This window comes from Hemicordylus capensis, chromosome 2 (assembly GCF_027244095.1).
Source record: "Hemicordylus capensis ecotype Gifberg chromosome 2, rHemCap1.1.pri, whole genome shotgun sequence".
NCBI classification, from domain to species: domain Eukaryota; kingdom Metazoa; phylum Chordata; class Lepidosauria; order Squamata; family Cordylidae; genus Hemicordylus; species Hemicordylus capensis.
This window is the reverse complement of record NC_069658.1, coordinates 179,037,962-179,059,741: the sequence shown is the minus strand read 5'-3', so window position 1 is coordinate 179,059,741 and position 21,780 is coordinate 179,037,962. Positions and strand designations below refer to the sequence as shown.

The 21,780-nt window shown below is 47.0% G+C and overlaps 1 protein-coding gene across 3 annotated transcripts in view; it reads left to right on the top strand.

The window, feature by feature from the left end:
- DCAF15 (DDB1 and CUL4 associated factor 15) overlaps window positions 1–20,428 on the top strand; it is a 37,757-nt gene extending 17,329 nt beyond the window's left edge. For all 3 annotated transcript variants that reach the window (XM_053296475.1, XM_053296473.1, XM_053296474.1), the window contains 6 exons: window positions 2,131–2,222; window positions 11,451–11,579; window positions 13,649–13,734; window positions 15,576–15,680; window positions 18,528–18,643; window positions 19,674–20,428. In XM_053296475.1, coding sequence (XP_053152450.1) covers window positions 2,131–2,222; window positions 11,451–11,579; window positions 13,649–13,734; window positions 15,576–15,680; window positions 18,528–18,643; window positions 19,674–19,729 — 584 coding nt within the window. In that variant the 3' untranslated portion in view covers window positions 19,730–20,428. The remainder of the gene's footprint in view (window positions 1–2,130; window positions 2,223–11,450; window positions 11,580–13,648; window positions 13,735–15,575; window positions 15,681–18,527; window positions 18,644–19,673) is intronic.
- Window positions 20,429–21,780: the final 1,352 nt, after the last annotated feature.

Genomic DNA, 21,780 nt, shown 5'->3' with positions numbered 1-21,780 from the left:
GTTTCTGAACCAGATTCCATTCTATATAGTGTTACTAAAAAAGGTTATTTGGCTGGGGGAAGGCATTCTGTGTAAATCTACTCTGAAGAGCAGCCAGAGGTGCAGAAGCACTTTGATACGCTACATGTTGAGCCTTGACATCTTTCTGCTAAATGTGGGTAAAAGTAAAGTGTGCCGTTGAGTCAGTGTCGACTCCTGGTGCCCACAGAGCCCCGTGGTTGTCTTTGGTCAAATACAGGAGGGGTTTACCGTTGCCATCTCCGCACAGTATGAGATGATGCCTTTCAGCATCTTCCTATATTGCTGCTGCCCGATATAGGAGTTTCCCCTAGTTGGGGAAACATACCAGTGGGGATTTAAACTGGCAACCTCTGGCTTGTTAGTTAAGTCATAATCTTAGTTCAGTTCCTTCCCAGCCATGTCCAGCTGGCTCTGCACGTCACTATCTGTAAACCTTGCCTACCGCACAGTGCAGTTGTGAGACTAGGTGACGAGAAAATGATTTAAAAACGGTTATAGAAAAATGCTACAGAACGGATCTTTTATTTTATCTCTTCATTTTTCTGAATTGTAACTTGTCCTAAGCCTTGCAGTGGGGCCAGGGATCCAGAACCCTGGGCTTAGCTCACTAGCCAGCCTTTATTTGTGGTTGCCAACAGTCTTCTCTTCCCTCAGATCCTTTTCTGGCACATGGGCTTAGGAAAGAAGTGGGCCTTCTGTCATTTGCACTGGGGTAATACCACTGGAGGTGGTAAGAACAGTGGGGGTCCTCTCTTGCTGCTCAGGAAAGATCCCTGCTGTTTCTTACCTTCTCAGAAATGGCAGCAAAAATTAGACGTCTAGGGAGATCTGTGTGGTGCTGGGTGTCCTGCTCACGAGAGGGCTGGGGGCACTTGCCACTGGGGAGCTGGCAAGTGGATTTGTAGATACCTGGATAGGACAGGCTCTAGAGCGATGATGGAAATATATGCAGCTTCCTGCTATGGGCTTATTTTTATTTACTTAAAAAAAAAACCCTTTTACTCTGCTGTTTAGATCTGATTTGATGTAAGCCAAGGTGGCTTACATCAAATAACATTTTTTTAAAAAAGATTTCATAATAAAATAAACACTCCGAATTAATGTTACTGACTTGTCCAGAGCCAAATCCTTGCCAAAATAAATAGATGTTTGCTCTTCACTAGCAAAAAGGAGGAGGCCCACTTTTGTCTGAAAGTTAGGTTGGTTGGAAAGTACAGCTTTAGCCTTTGGGATGCTGGAAGGGAAGAGACCAAAATATTTCTTTTCGAAGCATGCTGTTCCCGGAGTTTGGGTTTTGACCCAAACCTTTTGTTTTGTACGTATTAAGAAGAGTGAAAATAAGTAGAGCCTCCTGGACAGTCAGGGGCGGATTAAGCCTGTTGCCGCCCCCATCACTTCAGCGAGGGTAGGGGTGGAGGGAGAAAGCCCCCCTCCCCCCTTAAAAATTGCTGCTGTTCATGGCGGGATAAGTGGGATGAGGGGAAAGTTCCCAATTTTAGCAATGCCACTGCACGGGTGGCGAGGGAGAGCTCTTTCCATCTCCCCTCCTCCCTCCCAAATGACTGCACGTCTCACCTGCAGTCCGTCCATTATAGGCCTTTTTCCACGTGTTGAGAAAGGCCCATAATAGACTGCAGATGTGGCCTGCAGTCATTTGGGAAGGAGGAGGGGAGATGGAAGGAGCTCTCCTTTGCCGCCATGCAGCGGCATTGCTAAAAGGGAAACTCCCCCCTCAGCCCCTTACCACCCTCCCCTCTACAGCCACTGCCACCCTGTCTCCTGCGTGGCATTTTAAATGTAAAAAGGGGGGGGCTTTCCCCTCGCCCCCCCTCCCCACAGCCACCGCTGTGTAGCCTTCACTGACCTTATCCTGCTGCACACAGTGGCGGTTTTTAAGGAGAAAAAAGGGGGGCTTCCCCCTCGCCCCCAGAGAGGGGTGGGAATATTTGAGGAGTGGCAAAATGTGTTGCTCCTCAGACTTTGCCTCTGTAGGCATGTGCCTACTCTGTCTCTGCGTAAATCTGCCCACTGTGGACATGAGGTCTGTCTCGAAATCAGTTTCTTTTGGCTTTCTGTGTAGACTTAACCTAATGCTGTGTTTCCTTTCAGAGTATGAGGATGACAAGATCTCCTTGCCATTTGTTGTGACAGACCTGCGGGGAAGAAACTTGAAACCTCTGAAGGACAAGGCTGTTTGTCAGGTGAGAATAGTTTATGGGCATCCTTGCAGAAGACTATGATGCTCTCTTAATGGGGGAATTACGAGCCTTCATGTCACCTAAGTTAGAGATGCAGGTTTTCTGGAAATTTTGGTTTGGAAAAATTCCCCTAGCAAATTTCCACCTCACTTGCATTCATTTTTTTCTTAAAAACAACAAAAAACTATACAAATTTTCCTGATGCCCTAAATAGATTGTGATCTGATTTGGCATGTTTGAACTATTTATATGGTTAAAAAAACCAACCACCTCCACCATATTAATTTCCCTTCACTGAATCTTTGACTTTTTTTTAAAAAGTAGTTAAGTAGAAGTTTTAGAAATGAAAAATTTTCTAAAGAGAAACCAAGAATGGTAAATTTTTTCACCCCACATCTCTGGGTTAGATGATAGAAGGTATAAAACGTATATGATCAGACAGGTGCTGTGCATCATTTTGGTATCAAGATGGTGACTTCTGGAACAAGAGCTGGATTCCAGCTTGCCAGATCCTGGCCCCCAATATCAAGCTTGTGATAAATACGGTGCATTACTGTTGTGCCAAATTTAAAGTGGTCTTTTCATAGGAAAGCAATCCTTGGCTCTGTGTTTAATTGAGGGTCATGGATTCTGAATTCTTAAGTGTAGGCTTCTTAAAAACATGTTTATATTAAATTCAGATGTCAGTTTGCCACCCAGCCAAAGAGAAGCTTACTGCAATGGTTTTTTGAAAAAGAGTTGGCTTTTATCAATCCCAGAAGCAGTTCTATCCAAATTCAGGAAAACCTATATTATAGGTGAAATGCAAGGCAATATGCAAAGAGAGAGGGAAGCATAGTGCAATGTCAAATCTCTTCTTACTACATTAGGTAGCTGTTGTTTGAGGTTATGGGGTAGAGAAACAGTAGACCAGAATGCTCTTCTTGGTTGCTGAGGCCAGGGACATCTCATGGGTTATCCTCTCTCAAGAGCTCCAGGCAGGACAGAAAGTAAATAGTTTAAAAACTGAGCCACACCCACTAGAGCCTGAGGGGGATAACCCCGCCCCAGTTCTTTCTGTCCTCAGCAAGCTCCACGGCAGCGTTTTTCTAGCTCTCTCTATTTTCTGCTGATATTACTTCTCTAATGGACTTCCTTAACTACAGCATTCCGTTCTCCAAATCCTTTTTTCTGTCTCTGATCCTTATTGCTTGCTATTACCTGAAAAGAAAGAAAACCACCCTTCTTTCGTCTGTTTCTCTCCCCACCCCCACTTCTCTCCCCCCCATCTCCTCTTTCCTCTCCGTTGCTTGGAGCCAGGCAGAGAGGTACAGAGCAATTTCTCCAACAAGGGGAAGAGATTGAGTGTTTTCGGCCTGGGAGGCTTCAGGGCCTTTTGTAGGCCCCATTGGCGCAGGCTGCTGCAAGCCCTGCATAGCAAGGCTGCTTTTCCGACCTCCCGAAAACCGCCCGAAAAATTTGCCAGCAGTGAGTTGACGGTCCGTGATCGGCCGTCTCTCATCTATGGGCTACGGAGTCCCCCCTGGAAGGGCGTAATTTTACCGCGTCGGTGACGGCCGCTCTCGAGCCGCCCGTCCCGATCGTCGAAGGGGCCACGTCGAGTCTCCTGCCCTTGGGCTGCGAGACTCGCACTACCGCGGCCCGGCGCGCCACGCTGCTGCAGGCAGCTTGAAGTGGCTGTGAAGAGCGCTTTGGGAGGCTCCCTATTGCCAATGCCCCACCAACCTCTGAAGAGATTAGGCGGCTTGGCGAGCTGGCTAGCAACCTGACCAGCAGGGCAGTAAGGTCATCACAGGCATCTTCTGTTCCTAAGATGGCGACGGTTGCGAAGAATCCCTCCATTTTACCTAAAGGAGCCGGGAATGTAAAAGGGAGACAGTCTCTAAAAGGGCGGGAAAAGCCTAAGACTGTGATTATGGTGTATGGCCAGCAGGGGGAGTCTGCTGCAGAGACGGGGCCTAAAGCATCCAGTTCTAACTCTGCTGTTTTACCTAAGTCTGTGCCGCCACCTGAGTAGCAAGCATGGTTTCGCAATGCAATCATTGGCACCATCTACCAGGTTAGGCCCCCTAAGAGGAGTAAGAGATCCACAAAGGGGAGAAGGCATAGATCACCCAGTGTGAGCTCCTCACCTAGCGAGTTTGTCAGTCCTTCTCCCAAGAAGGCCAAAAGCAAGCTTAAGCATAGTGAGCTGGGCAAGTTGGCTGGCAAGGTGGCACGGGACCATTCCTCTGATGCTTCCTATCAGACACTGGGGGCCCTAGGGGTTTACTTGCACCTTAAAAAAAAAAAAAGTCATTGCAAACTCAGAGAGGCCTAATCTGCCTTCTGACCCTGAAGACCCAGTTAATGCAGGGGGAGGTTTTGATCCGGACCCAGAGACTCCGTTAGACAAGGATGATGGGGAATAGTCTGGAGGGGAGGACACTGGTGATGCCTCGATGTCACAGCGCCTCTTTGTGGCAGAGGACTTCAGCCCACTCATGTCCAGAATTATTAATACAATTGGACTGAAATCAGAGGCTGGGCAGAGTTCTGACTCTTGCGCCAAAGGGGACTTGGTCTTTCCTAGAGCACGCCCCAAGGACATGCTGATGCCCATGCCAGAGTTGTTTGTGGATGTAGTCAAACAGGAATGGTTGACACCAAGCTTCCAACTGCAAGGCTACGTCCATGGCTGACAAACTTTATTCTTTTCGGAAAACCACTACAGATATGTTGAGGACACCAAATGTGGATGCCCAGACTTCGCAATTGGTGTCGGATTCCCTGGTATCTCGAGAGGGTGAGGTTTCTCTAAAAGACATAGCTGACAAGAAGGCCGAGCTGTCATTTAATCGTGTCATGAGAACGTGTCCCTGGTGATCCGTGCAACAGCGGCAGCATCCAGGGCAGCCCGTGCCCCCTTCCTTATTATAGGTGGTCAGTCTTCTGAGTGATCCTCCAGGGGACCCAGTTCAGATGTGACAGCAACTATTAAAGATCCAGAAAGTGCAGGCCCTTATGGCCGATGCCAATCTTGATACGATTAGATTCTCAGCGCAAGTGGCGGCTTCATCATTTGTTGGCAGACGCCACTTGTGGCTCAAAGTTGGACAGTTGGTTCTACCTCTAGGCTTAACCTCGCCACCGTCTCTTACGACGGCAAGAAGCCTTTTGGTGAGTCTGCCCTACAAGACATTCTTGTAGAGTTGTCTGATAAGTGAAAGACACGATGCCTTCAACCAGTAAAAAGACTGATAAACAGCCTTTCAAAAGGCCCTTCCCTTTCATAGCTTCTGGCCCTTCATGGGCTGGGACAGAGATACAAAATTCCAGAGGGGATCTTGGAATCGTCAGAGAGCACCCTTTAGAGGGTTTGGTACCTACAAACAGCAAGCTGCTCAGTCAAAGCAGCAAAAGCCACAACAATGACTTGAAGCATTTCAGGCTTGGAGGGCATTTGTCTCACCTCGCCCCAGCCTGGGAAGATTCAACCTCAGACAACTGGGTTCTGCAGCTGATCCATCAAAGCTACAGGATAGAGTTTCACTCCTCTCCCCCTGCTGCTTTATCCCCACTCCAAGGTCAAAAGCATTCTCAAAGCATTTGCTGATGGTCCAGGCGATCCAACACCTCCTGGACATTGGGACAGTGGAGCCAGTGCCTCTGGCACAGGAGGGAGAGGGAGTCAAAACAAAACAACAACAAAACAAAACACTTCTATCCTATTTACTGTCCCAAAAAGGGACGGCTCAAGGAGAGCTGTTTTAGACTAAAAAATTTTTGAACAGATGGGTCCGCAGAACTCATTTCCAGATGGAAACTCTTAAGAGCAGTTTCAGAGGCACTCTTTCATCTGGATGTGCTGGCGTCCATAGATTTAAGGGAGGCCTACCTGCATCTTCCTATACACTCGGAAAGCAGGCAGTACCTTCGGTTTTAATATGCTGGAAGGCATTTTCAATACAGCAGCCCCTCATGTCTCCACAAAGTTGTTGGCGCCACTGGTGGCTCAACTCCGTCAGAAAGGGATTCGTTTATTTGCATATATAGTCAATTTGTTGCTGCTAGCAAGATCTCTCCCAGAGGCAGAACGGGACATGGCCCTTACCTATCGGGAGAACCATGGTTTCATCATAACTACTGCAACACTCGGGAACCATAGTTTCATCATAAATGGAGAAAAGAGTCAACTGACACCATGCCACAGACTGCACCATTTGGGGGTAATCATAGTTACCTTAGTGGACCGCCTCTTGCTTCCACCGGACAGGTTACAGACTATCCAGACAGAGGTTCACCTGGTTCTAGCGAGTCCAAGAGTTCCTCTGGCTTCCTTGTCAAGACTGCTGAGCTTGATGGTGACCGCACCGGACTCGGTTCCGTGGGCTTGACTTAATCTGCATGACCTCCAGTGGTTTCTCCTACCCCACCAGAAGGCAATCGTAAGGAAGTGTAGACTGCTTCTGAAGTTGCCACCAGACCTGCGTCGCTCTCTCCGCTGGTGGATCAACTCCAACAAGCTGAATTGGGGAAAGACCTTCTTGGACCCACAGATGTTCATCATAACAACAGACGCAAGTGACAGGGGCTGGGGAGCCCACTGCCTCAACCAGTCGGCGCAGCGGCTATGGAACAAGGAGGAGCGTTCTCACAACATAAATTGGAGGGAACTCCGTGCAATTCACTTAGCGCTACTAGCATTCCAGGAGATCATCCAAGGCACCAACGTATTCGTAAAGACCAACAATACGACGGCAAAGGTGTATATAAACAAGCAATGGGGGACCAGGTCCAGGTCACTTCACCAGGAGGCTGTCCTTCTGCTGTCCTGGGCAGAGAGCAACCTTCCTTCCCTGATGGCACACCATGTCAAGGGAGAGCTGAACCTGGTTGCAGACTGGTTAAGCTGGGCTGACATTCAACTGGGGCTCTAAATCCATCAGTTTTCACCCAGATAACAGAGAAGATGGGCATGCCCGAGGTAGACCTCTTCATGACTCTGAAGAATGCGCAATTACCAGCGTTTATGACTAGATTTCCATGCAGGGAGGCGATGGCAGTGGATGCCCTATTCAGTCCATGGCCAGACACTCTCCTTTATACGTATCCTCTGACACCTCTGTTGGCCAGAGTCCTGCAATGGATGTGTCTTCGAGCAAGAGTACTCTTAGTGGCACCATTCTGGCCCAGGAGACCCTGGTTTCCAGAGCTCCTCCATCTGGCGGTGGAGCCACCTTGGGAGTTGCCTCAGACCCCGGACCAGCTCCATCAGGGTCCAGTTTTACACCTGGATCCATGTTGGTTTCGGTTCACCGTTTGGAAACTGAGCGCTGAGTCCTGAGCCAACATGGCTACACGGAGGGAGTTCTCAGCGCTATGCTGGCATCGCAAAGTCCATTGACAGAATTTATCAATATACATGGCAAGCACTCCTTCACTGGATGTCATGCAACTCCGTTCCGAAGGGCACGGCTAAGTTATGTCATCTCCTGCTCTTCTTACAGGAAGGGTTCAAGAAGGGACTATGTCCAAATACCCTGAAACGGCAGGCGTTGCCATTGGTGGAGTTGCTCTCAGCAGAAAAGGGCAAAATATCTCATTCACATCCTCACCAGTCTAGGTTCTTATGAGGTGCCTCGCTGATGTCACCTCCAACAGTGCATAGGTTACCCTCTTGGGAACTACATACTGTCCTCAAGGCATTGCACACTCACTCTGGTGAATCTTTGGCAGCTATTCTGATCAGGGTCTTATCGTTTAAATTGGCCTTTTTTGGTGGCCATCACTTCTGCAAGGCTCATCTCGGTGCTGCAGGCGCTGTCTGTAAAACAAGTCATATCGTATATTTCAGAAAGAGGCCGTCAGGCTCATTCCAGACCCCTTCATGAGGCCAAAGGTGGCGCCCCCCTTCCACCCATCGCAAGATGGGTTCCTACCTTCATTCTGCCCCAAACCCGTCCATCCTATGGAGCGGAAATGGCACAAGTTGGACGTTAAGCAATGTCTTAAGGTCTATATTAGATGCTCAGCCTCATTCAGATTGTCAGACGCTCTGTTTGCATTCCATGGGGGTCCCAGATTCCTCGACCACGATTGCAACGTGGATTATAGCGTGTATATCGATGGCCTACGAGGTTCAGAAGTTGAGGCCACCAACGCATCTCTTTGCACATTCTACAAGAGCAGCAGCAGCGTCAGTGGCGTTTTCCACTAATTGAAGAGATCTGCAAGGCGGCCACCTGGGCGTCGCCTTCCACTTTCACCAACCTTTACAAGATTGAGGATTTCGCGTCTGCCCGGGCAACCCTTGGCAGATGTATCTTGCAACAAGTTCTTCCTCGCTAGTAGACCAGAGTGCTCCCACCCGAGTTGGACAGCTGTGGTATGTCCCATGAGATGTCCCTGGCCTCAGCAACCGAGAACGGAGCATTGGTTTCACTTACCGTGAAGGCTTCTTCTGGTTGCTGGGGCCAGGGACATCTCGCCCCACCCAGTTGTGATTTTGCGCTCTGGTCTACTTCTGTTGAAATGGTGGAGACTGACATTTAGTTCTACAGTTGGTTGCTACAATCAGTGATTTTGGACTCTTTAAACCTGTTTATTCTGACCTGCTGTTTTCTACTGTTTTGTATTGCCTTTGTCCTCTTATGTCTCGGCCCCGAAAGAACTGGGGCGGGGTTATCCCCTCAGGCTCTAGTGGGTGTGGCTTAGTTTTTTAACTATTTACTTTCTGTCCTGCCTGGACCTCTTGAGAGAGGATAACCCATGAGATGTCCCTGGCCCCAGCAACCAGAAGAAGCCTTCACAGTAAGTGAAACCAGTGCTCCGCTCCCTGCTGTGCTATTTTTTTACAGGTTAGGGTCTTTTGACATGAGGGAGCAGTCAAATATAGTTTTCCCCATCTACATTCTGAAGTTGTACAGCGTCTGAAAGCAGAGAGATGGTTTTTCCAGGAAAAATTCTCATGCAATTTTCCTTATTTATTTATTTGTCGAATTTGTACACCACCCCAAACTTTCGTTTCTGGGTGGTGCATGAATATTTGCATAATAATTTGAACTGACATTTATTGAGGAGGAAAATCAAAAGGTGCTTAATGTGATTTAAATGTTCTGAGAGAAGTTCAAAGCTTTATGTGGAAAGAAATATTTTTTAATTGAAATTCCCAAGCTTACCTAATACTGCGTTGGTATCCATTCATTGTTAATGAATTTTATGAAACCATTTTTAACAATTAAATTTCAACTCTGCACTTAAAGGCTGAATATGCATTTTCTAAATCTTTCTAGCTTGTATGGATCAGCCAGATTACACAGCAAGTCAAACGAGCAATGCACATCCCTAAGGTGTGCTTCCCCAGGGACTTGCTAGCAATCTGGTCAATCTGTGTGACTGCCTTTTTACATATTTTATAGCTGCAGTGTAATACCCCATCACAGAGAAGGGTTTTTTGGCAGCAACCACACCGTACTCAAACATCTGAAGCTTGCCTAAAGGAGTCTTGGAAGGGTAGGAACACTTTGTTCCTCGCACAGAGATACTCCATTCACTCAGTGTGCTTTCTGAGCCTCATGGAGCTTCACGTCAGAATCTGGCTAGTTTGTAGGCCAGTCCAATGTACAGTTGCTGAATTTTTTCTTGCTGTCAACTCCTTAGTGTTGGTGCTCTTGATCTACAGAACTGACATACTTTTGGCAGCCTTCAGCACTGCTGATTTTGAGCTCATACCAGGAGAGAATAACTAGGAGAATCAGCTGTTCACCCCCATCTGCAGTATGCTTGCCTCTTGTGGTGATCATGTCTCCCACCTGCTCTCCAGTGTTGTTTGCATTGTGTTCCCTACTTTGGGCCAGATGGAAGCTACTTAGATACTAAAGGAGCGAAGCAGGTTCTCTGTCCTTCATCAGTGAGTGGTTTGTGATGAGACACTGAATTCTCCTAATAAAGCTTCTTCCTATGATTAAATGTTACTTTAGATTAGTAGGCATTTGCAAGTAGTCTGAAAGGCTCTGTCACTGACTCCTTTGCTTTGGGTCTGGAGCACCTGAGACATGAACGGATGATGGCGCGCTTATGATCGGCACGCACTTGAACACTGAGGAGTTTCTTTGCAGAGTGGTAGCCATATTAGTCTGCAGGAAAAACAAGTGTCTTGTGACACTGCAAACAGGTCTGGATGGTGGTTGGGTTTTTTGTTTTTGTTTTGCATTTATATACCACCTTTTGTCTGCAGACTCCAAAGTGGTTTACAGCATCAGTACAAACATACAACATAAAATATAAATAAGCCACAATAAAGTTACACTATGAGCTTAAAAAAAAGTAGCGTAAATTCTTATGGACTACAGCCCATGGAAACTTATCCTCTCTAATAAAAGGCTCTGTGGACACCAAGCGTCTGTCCGTGCCTCCCTGGGCTGTTCTGGGCATGCGCGGAGCGCATGCCCAGAACGGCCAAAGCAGAAACAGACACAGGCAACAGGCGGCCATGTTGGATCCTTGCCTGGCCGCAGGAAAGGGCAGAGGCGGCCGCAGGAAAGGGCAGAGGCGGCCGCAGGAAAGGGCAGAGGCGGCCGCAGGAAAGGGCAGAGGCGGCCGCAGGAAAGGGCAGAGGCGGCCGCAGGAAAGGGCAGAGGCGGCCGCAGGAAAGGGCAGAGGCGGCGGCGGCACCAGGCCAGCCGCGGCCGCGCCGCCAGGCCAGCCAGCCGCGCCGCCGAGGCCGGGCGGGGGGAGGAGGCGGCGGGGGAAGCCGGCTGAGGCGATGGCGAAGCCGGGCGGCTGGGAGACCTTGGGGCCCTCGCCCGGCCGGGGAGACCGGCCGCGGCCTGGAGACTGACGGCGGCGGGAGGGGGAATGGCGGCGGGGGACCCGGAGCGCACAACTCCACTAGCGCCCATTATTTAACAGGCTTAAAAACACTAGTGCTTCAATAAATCTGTTGTGCTAGACTTCTAGTTTCTTGTGATTACTATTTATGTGGTGAGCTTTAGGATTGTGGAAGTGAGCCAAATGTGACTTTGCCAGTCGGACTGTAGCTGCCTCTTGGGGAAAATTGAACTGGTGCAGGGGTGGGGAAAGAGTTGAAAACTCCAGGAAAGGGGTGGCTAGAATGAGGAGCATGTTTTTGTGTCTGCTGTAAATCTCTGAGAATCGGGAACTGTCTGGCTGAAGGTTAAGTGGTAGGGAGGAACTGGAATTGCAGATGCCTTCCCTCTTCTCCAGCCACATCTTTTCTTCCCCTTCCAGGGCCAGTACTTAACAGTGGAACAGTTGACTCTGGATTTTGAATATGTCATTAATGAGGTGATCCGGAACGATGCCTCATGGTCCAGGCAGTTTTGCTCCTTCAGTGACTATGACATCGTCATTTTGGAGGTAAGGACTAGGGATGTGTACGAAACGGCCTAAACATTGCATTGGGACAGTGGTTGGACCAGCTATTTTGATGAAACAAACTCAGTACATTTCTAGTGTTTTGGCCATAGGGAACAATGGGGAAACTCTAAAAATTCCATTGTTCCCCATGGGTAGCTCCTAGGGACACCAAAGTGGGTTGTGTGGTAGGGCATGATGGGTGCTACCTACCACCCAGCCCACAAAAGAAATGGAGAAGTGGGTGATTTTAAATAAACTTTTAACCTTTCCCCAATGCCACTCAATGGGAATTTTGGGGAAAGGTTACAAATTTTATTTTAAAAGGTTTTAAATGAAGTCAAAATGTTCTGCAAACAACATTCTGCACATCCCTAGTAAAAACATGGTGGCTGCGTACTCCAATTGCTAGTGCCTTGTTCTAGAGCAGAGGGGACTGTTTATTACTTGACATTGGGAGGGTGTTGCTTTTGCTTCCTGGTTGCCTGCAAGTTAGCAAATTCCCACCTGCCTGCTTGAGAGTCAAGGAATGGCTTTGCTCGAGGCCAGGATTTTTCTGGCTTGTATGCCGTGCTCCCTGCATTGATCTGCAAGTTTCACTTTCTTTAGGCAGTATCTCTCTCCTTCAGTGGGAACACTGGGAAGCAAGCTGAAAATGGATTAACGTGGTATATTACATTGGTGTATCAGTTAATTCAAGACTAGCATTCACAGCACAAGTGCTTAATATCAAGAGATGCTTTTAAGATCATGTGAGGTTTTCAGTAATATTGCTCAATGATAGTGCATGCAAAAGAATTCAAGAGTAATAGTAAAACACACACTTCCAGTTAAATTCCCAGTGCCTGGTGAAATGAAAATGTTTTTACTCCTCTCTGAAACAAGATCAAGGAAAAACATGCTTGAACCTCTTAAGGGAATGTGTCACCACTCCAGAGCTAGAGGCCAAAAGGCTCCGATCCTAGCAGAAGGCAATATTGGCACCTGGAAAGATGGCTCTTGGAGCAGAGCTGAGAATACTGACTATGTCTGCTCATATGAGAGAGGCATTTCCTGAGATAGTCAACAGCCATGCTGTGGAGGGCTTTAATAATCAAAATTAGCACTTTGAATCAGGCTGGGTGGAGGAGTGGGGGAAGGGTAACCAATATACAGTAGATAGGTCCACTACTAACTGAGGCACCTTTTAAAAGTGGCGATTCTTTTTATTTAGCAGGGGGAGAGCAACTGGCCCTATCCATCCCCAGCACAGCATCCCTCCAGTGGCTGATGCTGGTGTCTAGCTTAGGTTTCTTTTTTAGATTGTGAGCCATTTGAGGACAGGGAGCAACTTTATTTATTATTTATATAGATCTATGTAAACCGTTTTGGGAACTTTTGTTGAAAAGCGGTATATAAATATTCTTCACCGTTGTTTCAGAACCAGTGTTGTATATTTTTGCCAGTTCACAAAGTGGGTGGTGGCATTCTGTACCAGTTGGAAGTTGCTAGGCCACTTTTCAAAGGCAGTCTGCATGGACATTACAATAGTCCAATCTTGGAAGTCATGAAGGTATGAATGACAGTAGCTAGGGCTCTCTCTGAAGTTGATAAAAGGCACACTTGGCCACTGTCAGGACAACTAGGAGCAATGCTCGCTCCAAGGGTGCCTGCAAACAGTTCCGCTTTTTAGGGGAAGAGTGTGATTCCACCCAGAACAAGCACTCCCCCACTTTCTCACCTATTCTCCCAGTATAATCATTTGGATTGAGTTCAAGTTGATTCACTTGGAACTTGGAGAGGAGGAGGATGTCCTACCACCACCCCAGGGGTGTGCCTGTGTGTGATGGAATTCAGCTCCTGAACAACTTTTCAGGAGAATCAGCTTCTGCTCTTTTCCTCAGAGAAGTTAACAGAAGTTAACCATTGCTGGCTTCCTGCTATTTATAAAATGCATTAATTGCATGTATGCAAGAGTATCAAGGCTACCTATTTGAGAAGGTATTCAGCCAACAATTTATCTGCTAATTGAACTTGGAGTGCAATCTAGTCCAAATAGCTTCCTTTGCCAACTCCTGAATTTGTTTCTTTAGGTGTGTCCAGAAACCAACCAAGTTGTCATCCACATTGGACTCTTACTCCTAGCCTTCCCTTCCCCCGATGAAGAAGGACAGCTTAGGTGAGTTCAGTCTTCTGGCAGGCCCTTCAGTCTGGCTTTTATCTTCTTCCTTGCCCTGAAGAGGTTTTGATGCATAGGATTTTGATGAATACCGGGGAGGACCATCTTTTGGAGTTCCTTACTGGAGCAGCAGGAAGCATTAATCTATGGGGCGGTGAAGCCACACCCCTTCCAAGTCAAAGTGAAGCTACAGGGTTGAATACTGAGACAACCTTGCTATTGGACTAAGTAGCCATTGCCTAAAGCCTGCTTGATGAGACAAGGCAAGGTGACCTGAAACTCCTCTGTGGTAACCCTTTTAGGCAAAATGGACTGAAGTCCATTTGAATTGTATCCACACTGTACAGTACGTGTTTCAAGCAGAGAAAAAGATAGAGAAAATTGTGCCGCTCCGGGGGTGCTGGTGTGTGATCAAGTGACATTTTAGTGCTATTCAGCTGGCTCAAGATAGGAAGCCAAGCGTGCTAGAGATGAAAGCAAGAAATACCCAATCTGGTCTGACGCCTTCCTGATTGTGGAGAACAGCTCGATCAAGTAAAACTTGGGAGATAATTTGATTGAACCTTATGCCACGCCCAACAAAAAGGGGTTCTTTTAATAATGTTCCTATCCCTTACAGCTGCTTTTAGAGGGATTTTATAACCAAATGGGGGGACCTTTTTGGTCAGCCTGCTCTTGCTTGGTTTTTTGTCTACTTTTGGGCATTGTTGAATGAAATGTTGCAAAACTTCAATCTGGCAATATTTCAGACTTGACCTTTGAATGGGAAATCTTATTTCATCTTGAAATTTGACTCTGAAACTTGGTAGATCATGATTTTTAGCAGGAGTCGAACACTCCTGCTAAAAATCTCCTGCTTGAACATCTCAAGCTGCCAAAATATTGTCCAATAGCCAGTATAAATTGCATGTCATACTGCAAAGCTTGACAAATCACAGGCACCAGGGAGATATTCAGAGATAGTTATTGAATAAAATCTTTATTTTCCTCAGAACCTTGTTTCTCTTTATTCCCTTTACAAGTAACATACTTAGACAGAAGTTCATTTATCACCTCACCCCACCCCAGTCTCCATCACTAAGTCCAGTAATTTTGTCAAGTGTCCATTTTGTAGCTCTTAGATTTTTGGGCTGGCTCCTAGATCTAAAGAAAATGTATCAAGGTGTGTCATATTGAATGTTCAGTACCATTGCATCCCATCTGTCAGATATGTCCCAGTAGCTACTCAGGTACTGAAATTAAGTCTATATGAAATAACAATCCAAGTTGAGTATTCTGAGTGTATCTGGTAAATATATGATATTAATGTTTGCAGGGGAGATTTCTTGGAAGCAAGCAAAATTCAGCTCTGGTTCTGAGCATCTAACTTATTTTGTTCCTAGAGACAAGCCCTGAGTATGGATTGATGTTGTAGAGTCTCCAGAGGGCAGATGCTGAAATTTGTGTATTCTTAGAGTAGCTGACAAGACATTACTGTGTTTCAAAGTCTCCAGTGAGGTGGGTGGTGACTCGTGATAGGGTCTTTTGGGTTGTTGCATCCCAACTCTGGAATGCTCTCACCAGGGATAGAGTTTAATCCTTTGGGCACTAAGTGAAGACTTTATTTTCCCAAGCTTTCTAGTGTAGGCAGTTTATTGTGTGTCTTATCTGGTATACCATCTTATCCATTGCTTTGCCTTTGTATTATGTGTGCTGCTGGTTGTCTTAGGTAAATCACTTACCTGAATCACTTCAGTCATTTTTCCAACCTCATACATACACTGTTACTTGCTAAATGAATCATCTGTTCCCTAGTGACTTACAGAGCTGTATCTCTAAACTTCCTTTCCCCCTTTCTTCAGGCCAAAGAGCTATCACACCAGCCTCAAAGTAGCATGGGATCTTAATACTGGAATCTTTGTCACAGTCAGTGTGGGGAATCTCACTGAAGTCAAAGGGCAGACCAGGTAAGGTAGGAGCTGCTGGTATTATGTGACCTGCCACTGAAGGAAGCCTACATCTTGGTTGCTAGTCAAACAGTTGCTGCTGAAACCTGGTGTCTGAGGCTGCTGGTGGCCTGTGTGAGCAGTGAAGGGGGAGGGGAGGGGATGGCACCTTGCAGTGTCGTGGTCACCGAGACGGCACCCACCCCATCTTTCAAACAAGTTCTCAAGACCAACCAGTTATGATCAAACGGACTGTGGAATTCTTTACCTAGAAACTTATTCAGTTGCCATAACCTTTATTGTGGTTATGTAACTTGATTTGAAGGTGCATTGGAATCTTTTTGGCAGAATTTGGAATAGCTTACAGTGTCCTTATAATAGGTTGAGGAAAGGTGGTAGCCTGCCAGGACAAGGAATAGAAAAATAGGTGGAGGCATAAGGGCACAGGGACTTGATGTGGGGAGGGGGCAGGGGCAGAGTTGAATGAACCACTGCTTAAAAACTTATATTTGATGACGTGAACGCGAGTCCATGAAAGCTTATTTTGCAATAAATTAATTAGTCTTTATTAGGGATGTGCATGAAACAGATTTTATGGCCAAGATGTTTTGTCGGAACAGCGGTTGGACGGGATGTTTCAATGAAACAAACTCAAAATGCTTTGAATGTTTGGTCATAGGGAACAGTGGAGAAACTTGAAACACCCCATTGTTCTCCATGGGTAGCTCCTAGGGACACCAAAGTGGATTGTGTGGTAGAGCATGACGGGTGCTACCTAGCACCCAACCAGGGTGATGTACTAAACTAGAACAGCATCAGAGAATTAATTAATTAATTAAAAAGATTTCAAGGGCAAACACCTGATGGAAAAGAAATGTCTTCAACAAAGTTTTAAAGACTGAAAGGGAGGAGGCAGACTGAATCGGGGTGTTGGGGTGTTGGGAAGAGAATTCCAAAGTGAAGGGGCAGCAACAGAGAAAGCACTTCCACAGGCCCTAGTACTATGGACCTCTCTGAGACCAGGGACTGAAAGAAGGGCAACCGGAGAAGATCTCACAGGACAGGACAGGCTGGGAGAGGTGGTCCTGAAGGTAAACAGGTGCTAAGCCCTGAAGGGTTTTAAAGGTGAGAACCAGCACTTTGAATTGGACCCGGAAGCAAATAGGTAACCAGTGCAGTGACCGCAAGAGAGGTGTCACACGATCATATCACCTAGTGCCTATAAGTAGGTGGGCCACTGCATTCTGGACCAACTGAAGCTTCCGGGTTGTCTTCAAAGGCAACCCCGGGTAGAGCGCATTACAGTAATCCCAGCAAGAGATGATGAGGGCATGAGTTACTATTGCCAGGGCCTGCCAGTCGAGATAGGGCCGCAATTTGTGGACCAGCCGAAACTGGTCAAGGGACCTCTGGTCACAGCCTCCACCTGCTGTTCAAGCAGGAGCCGCGAGTCCAAGAGGACCCCCAGGTTGTGGACCACCTCCTTCAGGGGCAGCACAACCCCATCCAGGGAGAGACTCAGACTCAGCACTTGGCCAGCTCAAGGAGTAAGCAAAAGCTACTCAGTCTTGGAGGGATCAAGTCTGAGCTTGTTTTGGCCCATCCAGACCCTGATGGCATCTCTGGGGTGGCAATATACAGCTCAGTATCATGGGCATATTGCTGGAATCTCACCCCAAACCGATGCATGACCTACCCCAGTGGTTTTCTGTAGATGTTAAAAAGATTGGGTGTGAGAACCAAGCCCTGAGGCACCCCACAAAGGACTGGCCACAGGGCAGAGTACTCGCCACCAATACACACAGACTGGAAGTGCCCACTAAGGAAGGAATGGAACCACTGCAAAACAATGCCCCCAATATCCAACCTGTGCAGGCGCTCCAGAAGGATACCATGGTTGATGGTATCTTCTTCTCATTGATAGTAAATAAAAGTTGTTATTGCCTGTGTTGTGATTTTCCAAGTGCAGAGCTTAACTTTTTCCTATGGGACTGAATGGCAGACACTCATTAATATGGAAGAAAGTAAAGGAGCCTAGCTGGAGATAGCAGTGGATATGGGTTAAATCTGAGTGAATCCAGTTGGGGAGGAAGTTGATTTTGTTCCTTTCCCCAACTTCATTTATTTTTTTCTATAGGATTCAGTATGGAGATCCTCCATCAGGCTGACCAAGGCAGTATCAACTCCATAGCCCACTCAAAAGCCAATTGGAAATGGGTCTAGATAATCAGTTTCCTACAAAACTGTCTGGAGCTGAGAGGCCACCACCTTCTTGATCACTGTGCCCAACCATATGCCTTACAGATGTTGAGAACTTGCCCTTTTTGGCTATCCAACAGGGGCATTGGTTACAGGTTCCTACATGGGGTGAAATATTATGCTATGAATGAAAATAGGCAGAACAGCCACCACAGCTGTACCTATTTCAGTTTCAGAGAGGGAGCTCTGTGCTTAAGAGTGGTGGCCGTTGACTGGGGTGAGCTGATGGTGGAGGGATAAGTATTCCAACTCGTGTAGGTCTAACCACCCTTCCAAAAACCCTGTGGTAGCCAAATACTATCCAGGTAAATAAGCCTGTCCCCTGCTTGGAGTTGCACAATCTGGAATGAGAAATCTTATTAAAGCCATCCCTGAGCTGCTCTTTCAATGCTTTTTTTTGGGTCAAATACTGCTCCCTGAATCCCAAGATGGGCTGCAGCGCCGAACGTGAAGGAACATGCTGAAGGCTCACAGGCTACAGTAGATAAAGCGTCCTGTGAAGATTGTGTGACTTCTCCATTTTCATCACTGTGCGCTTTGCAGAGATAGAGCAAGGGCCCTGCCTGTGGACAGTGCTTATTGATCCCTCTCCCCCTCTCTATCCCTTAGTGGCACTGTGTGGAGCTCCTACCGGAAAAGCTGTGTGGACATGGTAATGAAGTGGCTGGTGCCAGAGAGCAGCGGTCGCTATGTCAACAGGATGACCAACGAGGCCCTTCATAAAGGTAACTTTCTCCTCATTGGAAGCTTGGGGCAGGAGGGTGCTTTCTCAAGGCACAATGAACTTAGCTGCCTGGCCAGTGCAGATGTGGCAGCCAGCTTCAAGCCAAAGCATATGGCACATGCTGCAAGGATGCTCATGGGCGCAAGTCGCTTCACGAGTGTCACACCCATCCTGTGGCAGCTTCATCGGTTTTACCAGTCCACTTCTGGGCTTGATTCAAGGTGCTAGTCTTGACCTTTAAAGTCCTACACAGCTTGGTGCCTGGGTACCTGTTGGACTGCATTCGCCCATATGAACCTGCCAGGGCCCTCCACTCATCATCGCGGGCTCTACTCATGGCCCTGCCACTAACAGAGATCTGGTTGGCGGTGATCAGAGACGGGTCCTTTTAGGTTGTGCCTCCTCAGCTTTGGAACGCCCTCCCTGAAGAGCTCCGCCATGCTCCCTCCCTCAGTGTGTTTAAAAAAACAATTTAAAACACATCTTTTGGGTTCTTGGGTTTTTATAGTTCTATGTTTTTAGTTTTGTAAATGTCTTTTAATTTGAAATCTTTAAAAAAAATTGTAATCTTAAATGTGGTTTTAGCCTGGTAATTTAACTTAACGTTATTAGTCTTATATTAATAAAACAGATACAAGGTTGTGAGCCACCCCAAGCAGTAGTATACTAGAGTTGTGGGGGTATAAATATTTTAAATAAATAAAGCAGGTGGTACTTTCTGTGCTTGACACTTGGAGCATCACCTTGGGGAGGGTGGAAGGAATATGGCATGTCAGATCTCTTCCTTGGCTTAATTCTCATATTTGTGCTTAAGTGTTTTTATATATATACACACACACACACACACACACACACACACACACACACACACACACACAGACGCTTTCCTGCTGTTAAGCTTTAGCATCATGTCTTGCTTCTAGGACAAAGGGCAACTCCTACCCCTGCCCGTGTTTTGAAAAGGCCCCTCAGACTAGTATGTAGCTCACTTCTTGACTTCCTTCTCCTCCCCCCCCCCGTCCCTTTTGCAGGCTGCTCCTTGAAATTCCTTGCAGACAATGAGCGTTACACATGGATTGTCTTATGAGGCCAGGCTCGGAGAGGAAGCCCACGTCAGTAGTTCATTTCCTTCCATAATTGTTGTGTCGGATTCAACTACCTCCTTGTTAAGAGTTGTTTTTAATTCCCCCATTCTTTTTGACTGGTCACTTGTCCAAATGGCCTTGAGTGCATTTGTTTTGATTTGTGGACAGAACCGCATTCTCCGGTTGGCTTTTGTGGCATGTGGGGTGGGAACTGCAAGGCTGGTCCAGACACTGAAAAGCCTACCTCTCCCTGTAGGCGAGTCTGGTTGTTTGGACTGCACTGGCTCCAGCCGAGCGAGAAGAGGGCTCCCCAGAAAGCAGTGGCTTCTGCTCTGCTGGGATCCTCTGTAGAAACCACACTTGTTTGTACTTGGTGGATCTGTGAGGAGTCTCCAGCCGGTAAGAGTCTTTTTACAGGGTTTGCCCTCCCTGATGCTAGGTGAGGTGCCATGGCATTGATGACTTCAGGGCAGTGATTCTGCTCAGGAGGCACACACTCCTGCCCTGTCAGAGTGTAATTCAGTGTTTCAGGCACACTCACTCCCCCCGCCCCCGGCCGGAAGAGTGATGCTCTTCCACCCCCACCCGAAGCATAGATGCCATCTCCATTTTGTGGATGAGCCACAAATGTTGTGGGTTTTTACTTCAGTTTGTTTCAGGCAGGATTTCTGTTCCCTGCAATAAACATTTACATTTGAAAACCTCCTGGCTCTTGCTGCTTTTGTTGCTCTTTGAGAGGGGAGGGGCTCAAGGAGGAGTCTGGGTACACAGCTAAGGTTGCCACATTTGTCAAGAGAATATCCCTAGACACTGGTCAAAGGAGGGTGTGTGCGTGTGCAACTTCTACAATCCTAGATTTCTGACACAGCAGATCAAAAACAGGTGTGTGTTACGGCTTGTGCACCCTTGCATTTCTTCCTGCTACTCCACACAGGAGATGCTTCCTGTTGGCTAAGGGGGCCCTCTCAAGACTGCAGGTGTTGCATCAGACAAGTGTTCAAGGGGAGAAATGAGAACCCAGCAATGTCACTAGAGAAAAGAGAGCTTCCTCACTGTCCATATACATCACAGCTAAACCCCGAGGGCTACCACCACCTTTTCTAACTCCAAAAATAATCCAGAAAGGAGGAAGGAGTTCACGGAGCTGTTCATAGAGAGCCAGCCTTGCCAACTGATAGCACTGGTGCCAGAGAAAGGGCAAGAATATGGAACTTTTAAACACCGATACCATGCGGCTAAAATGCCCAGAGAAGAGCACAATAAAAATGGGGGAAAATTCTTTAAAGCAGTCTTGCCACTCAAATTCCTAGACATTTAGTATCCAGGTGGTCCCTCCCTGCATCCTGGACATGTGGCAACCACAGCCACAATTGAGAGTTTACTGTGTGACAGCAAAGCTCACTGGGTGGACTCAAGGTACTCCAAAGCAACTGGCTGTGATTCAAAGGAACTGCTTATGCAAACTTAAACCTGCTTTTTGTCATCTGCTTTGCTAGCTGCAATAGTAGTAACCACAGAGAGCATTCTACCTGTCACGTGCATGCATACCAGGGCCTTTGCATCACAGCAGCTGAAAACATAGGTCAGATCCTATCTTTCCCCCATTAAACCAGATGCTGGATACATGGGATTCCCAGGCAGTCACCAAGCTCAGAGTTGTTTAGCTTCAGCAAGGTAACTATCATATGCTTTTGGACCATGCCCTGTGTACTGTGAACCTCTACATCTCTGTTACAAAGAACATGCTGGCTTTTGATGGAACAGTCAGTAACTGGTAAAAAAAAAAAGCCATTATGAGTGCATTGTTGGGGTTGGGTTTTTTTTGTAAACTGCAGCATACATATTGAAGAGAGCTTTCTAGGAAAAAAGCCTAAGTAAGTAGCAGTTTCAAGGCCTTGCATCTTTTTTTCTTGAGGAAAAGGGAAAGCCTGCCCCTTCCTCTGAGCAATCCTGTGGTTCACAACTCATGTGTAGGAACAATTTCAAATCACTGTTGAGTTAATAGTAGTCTTGGCATAAAATAGCTGTGGTGAAAGAAGCCTTGTGCAGAAGA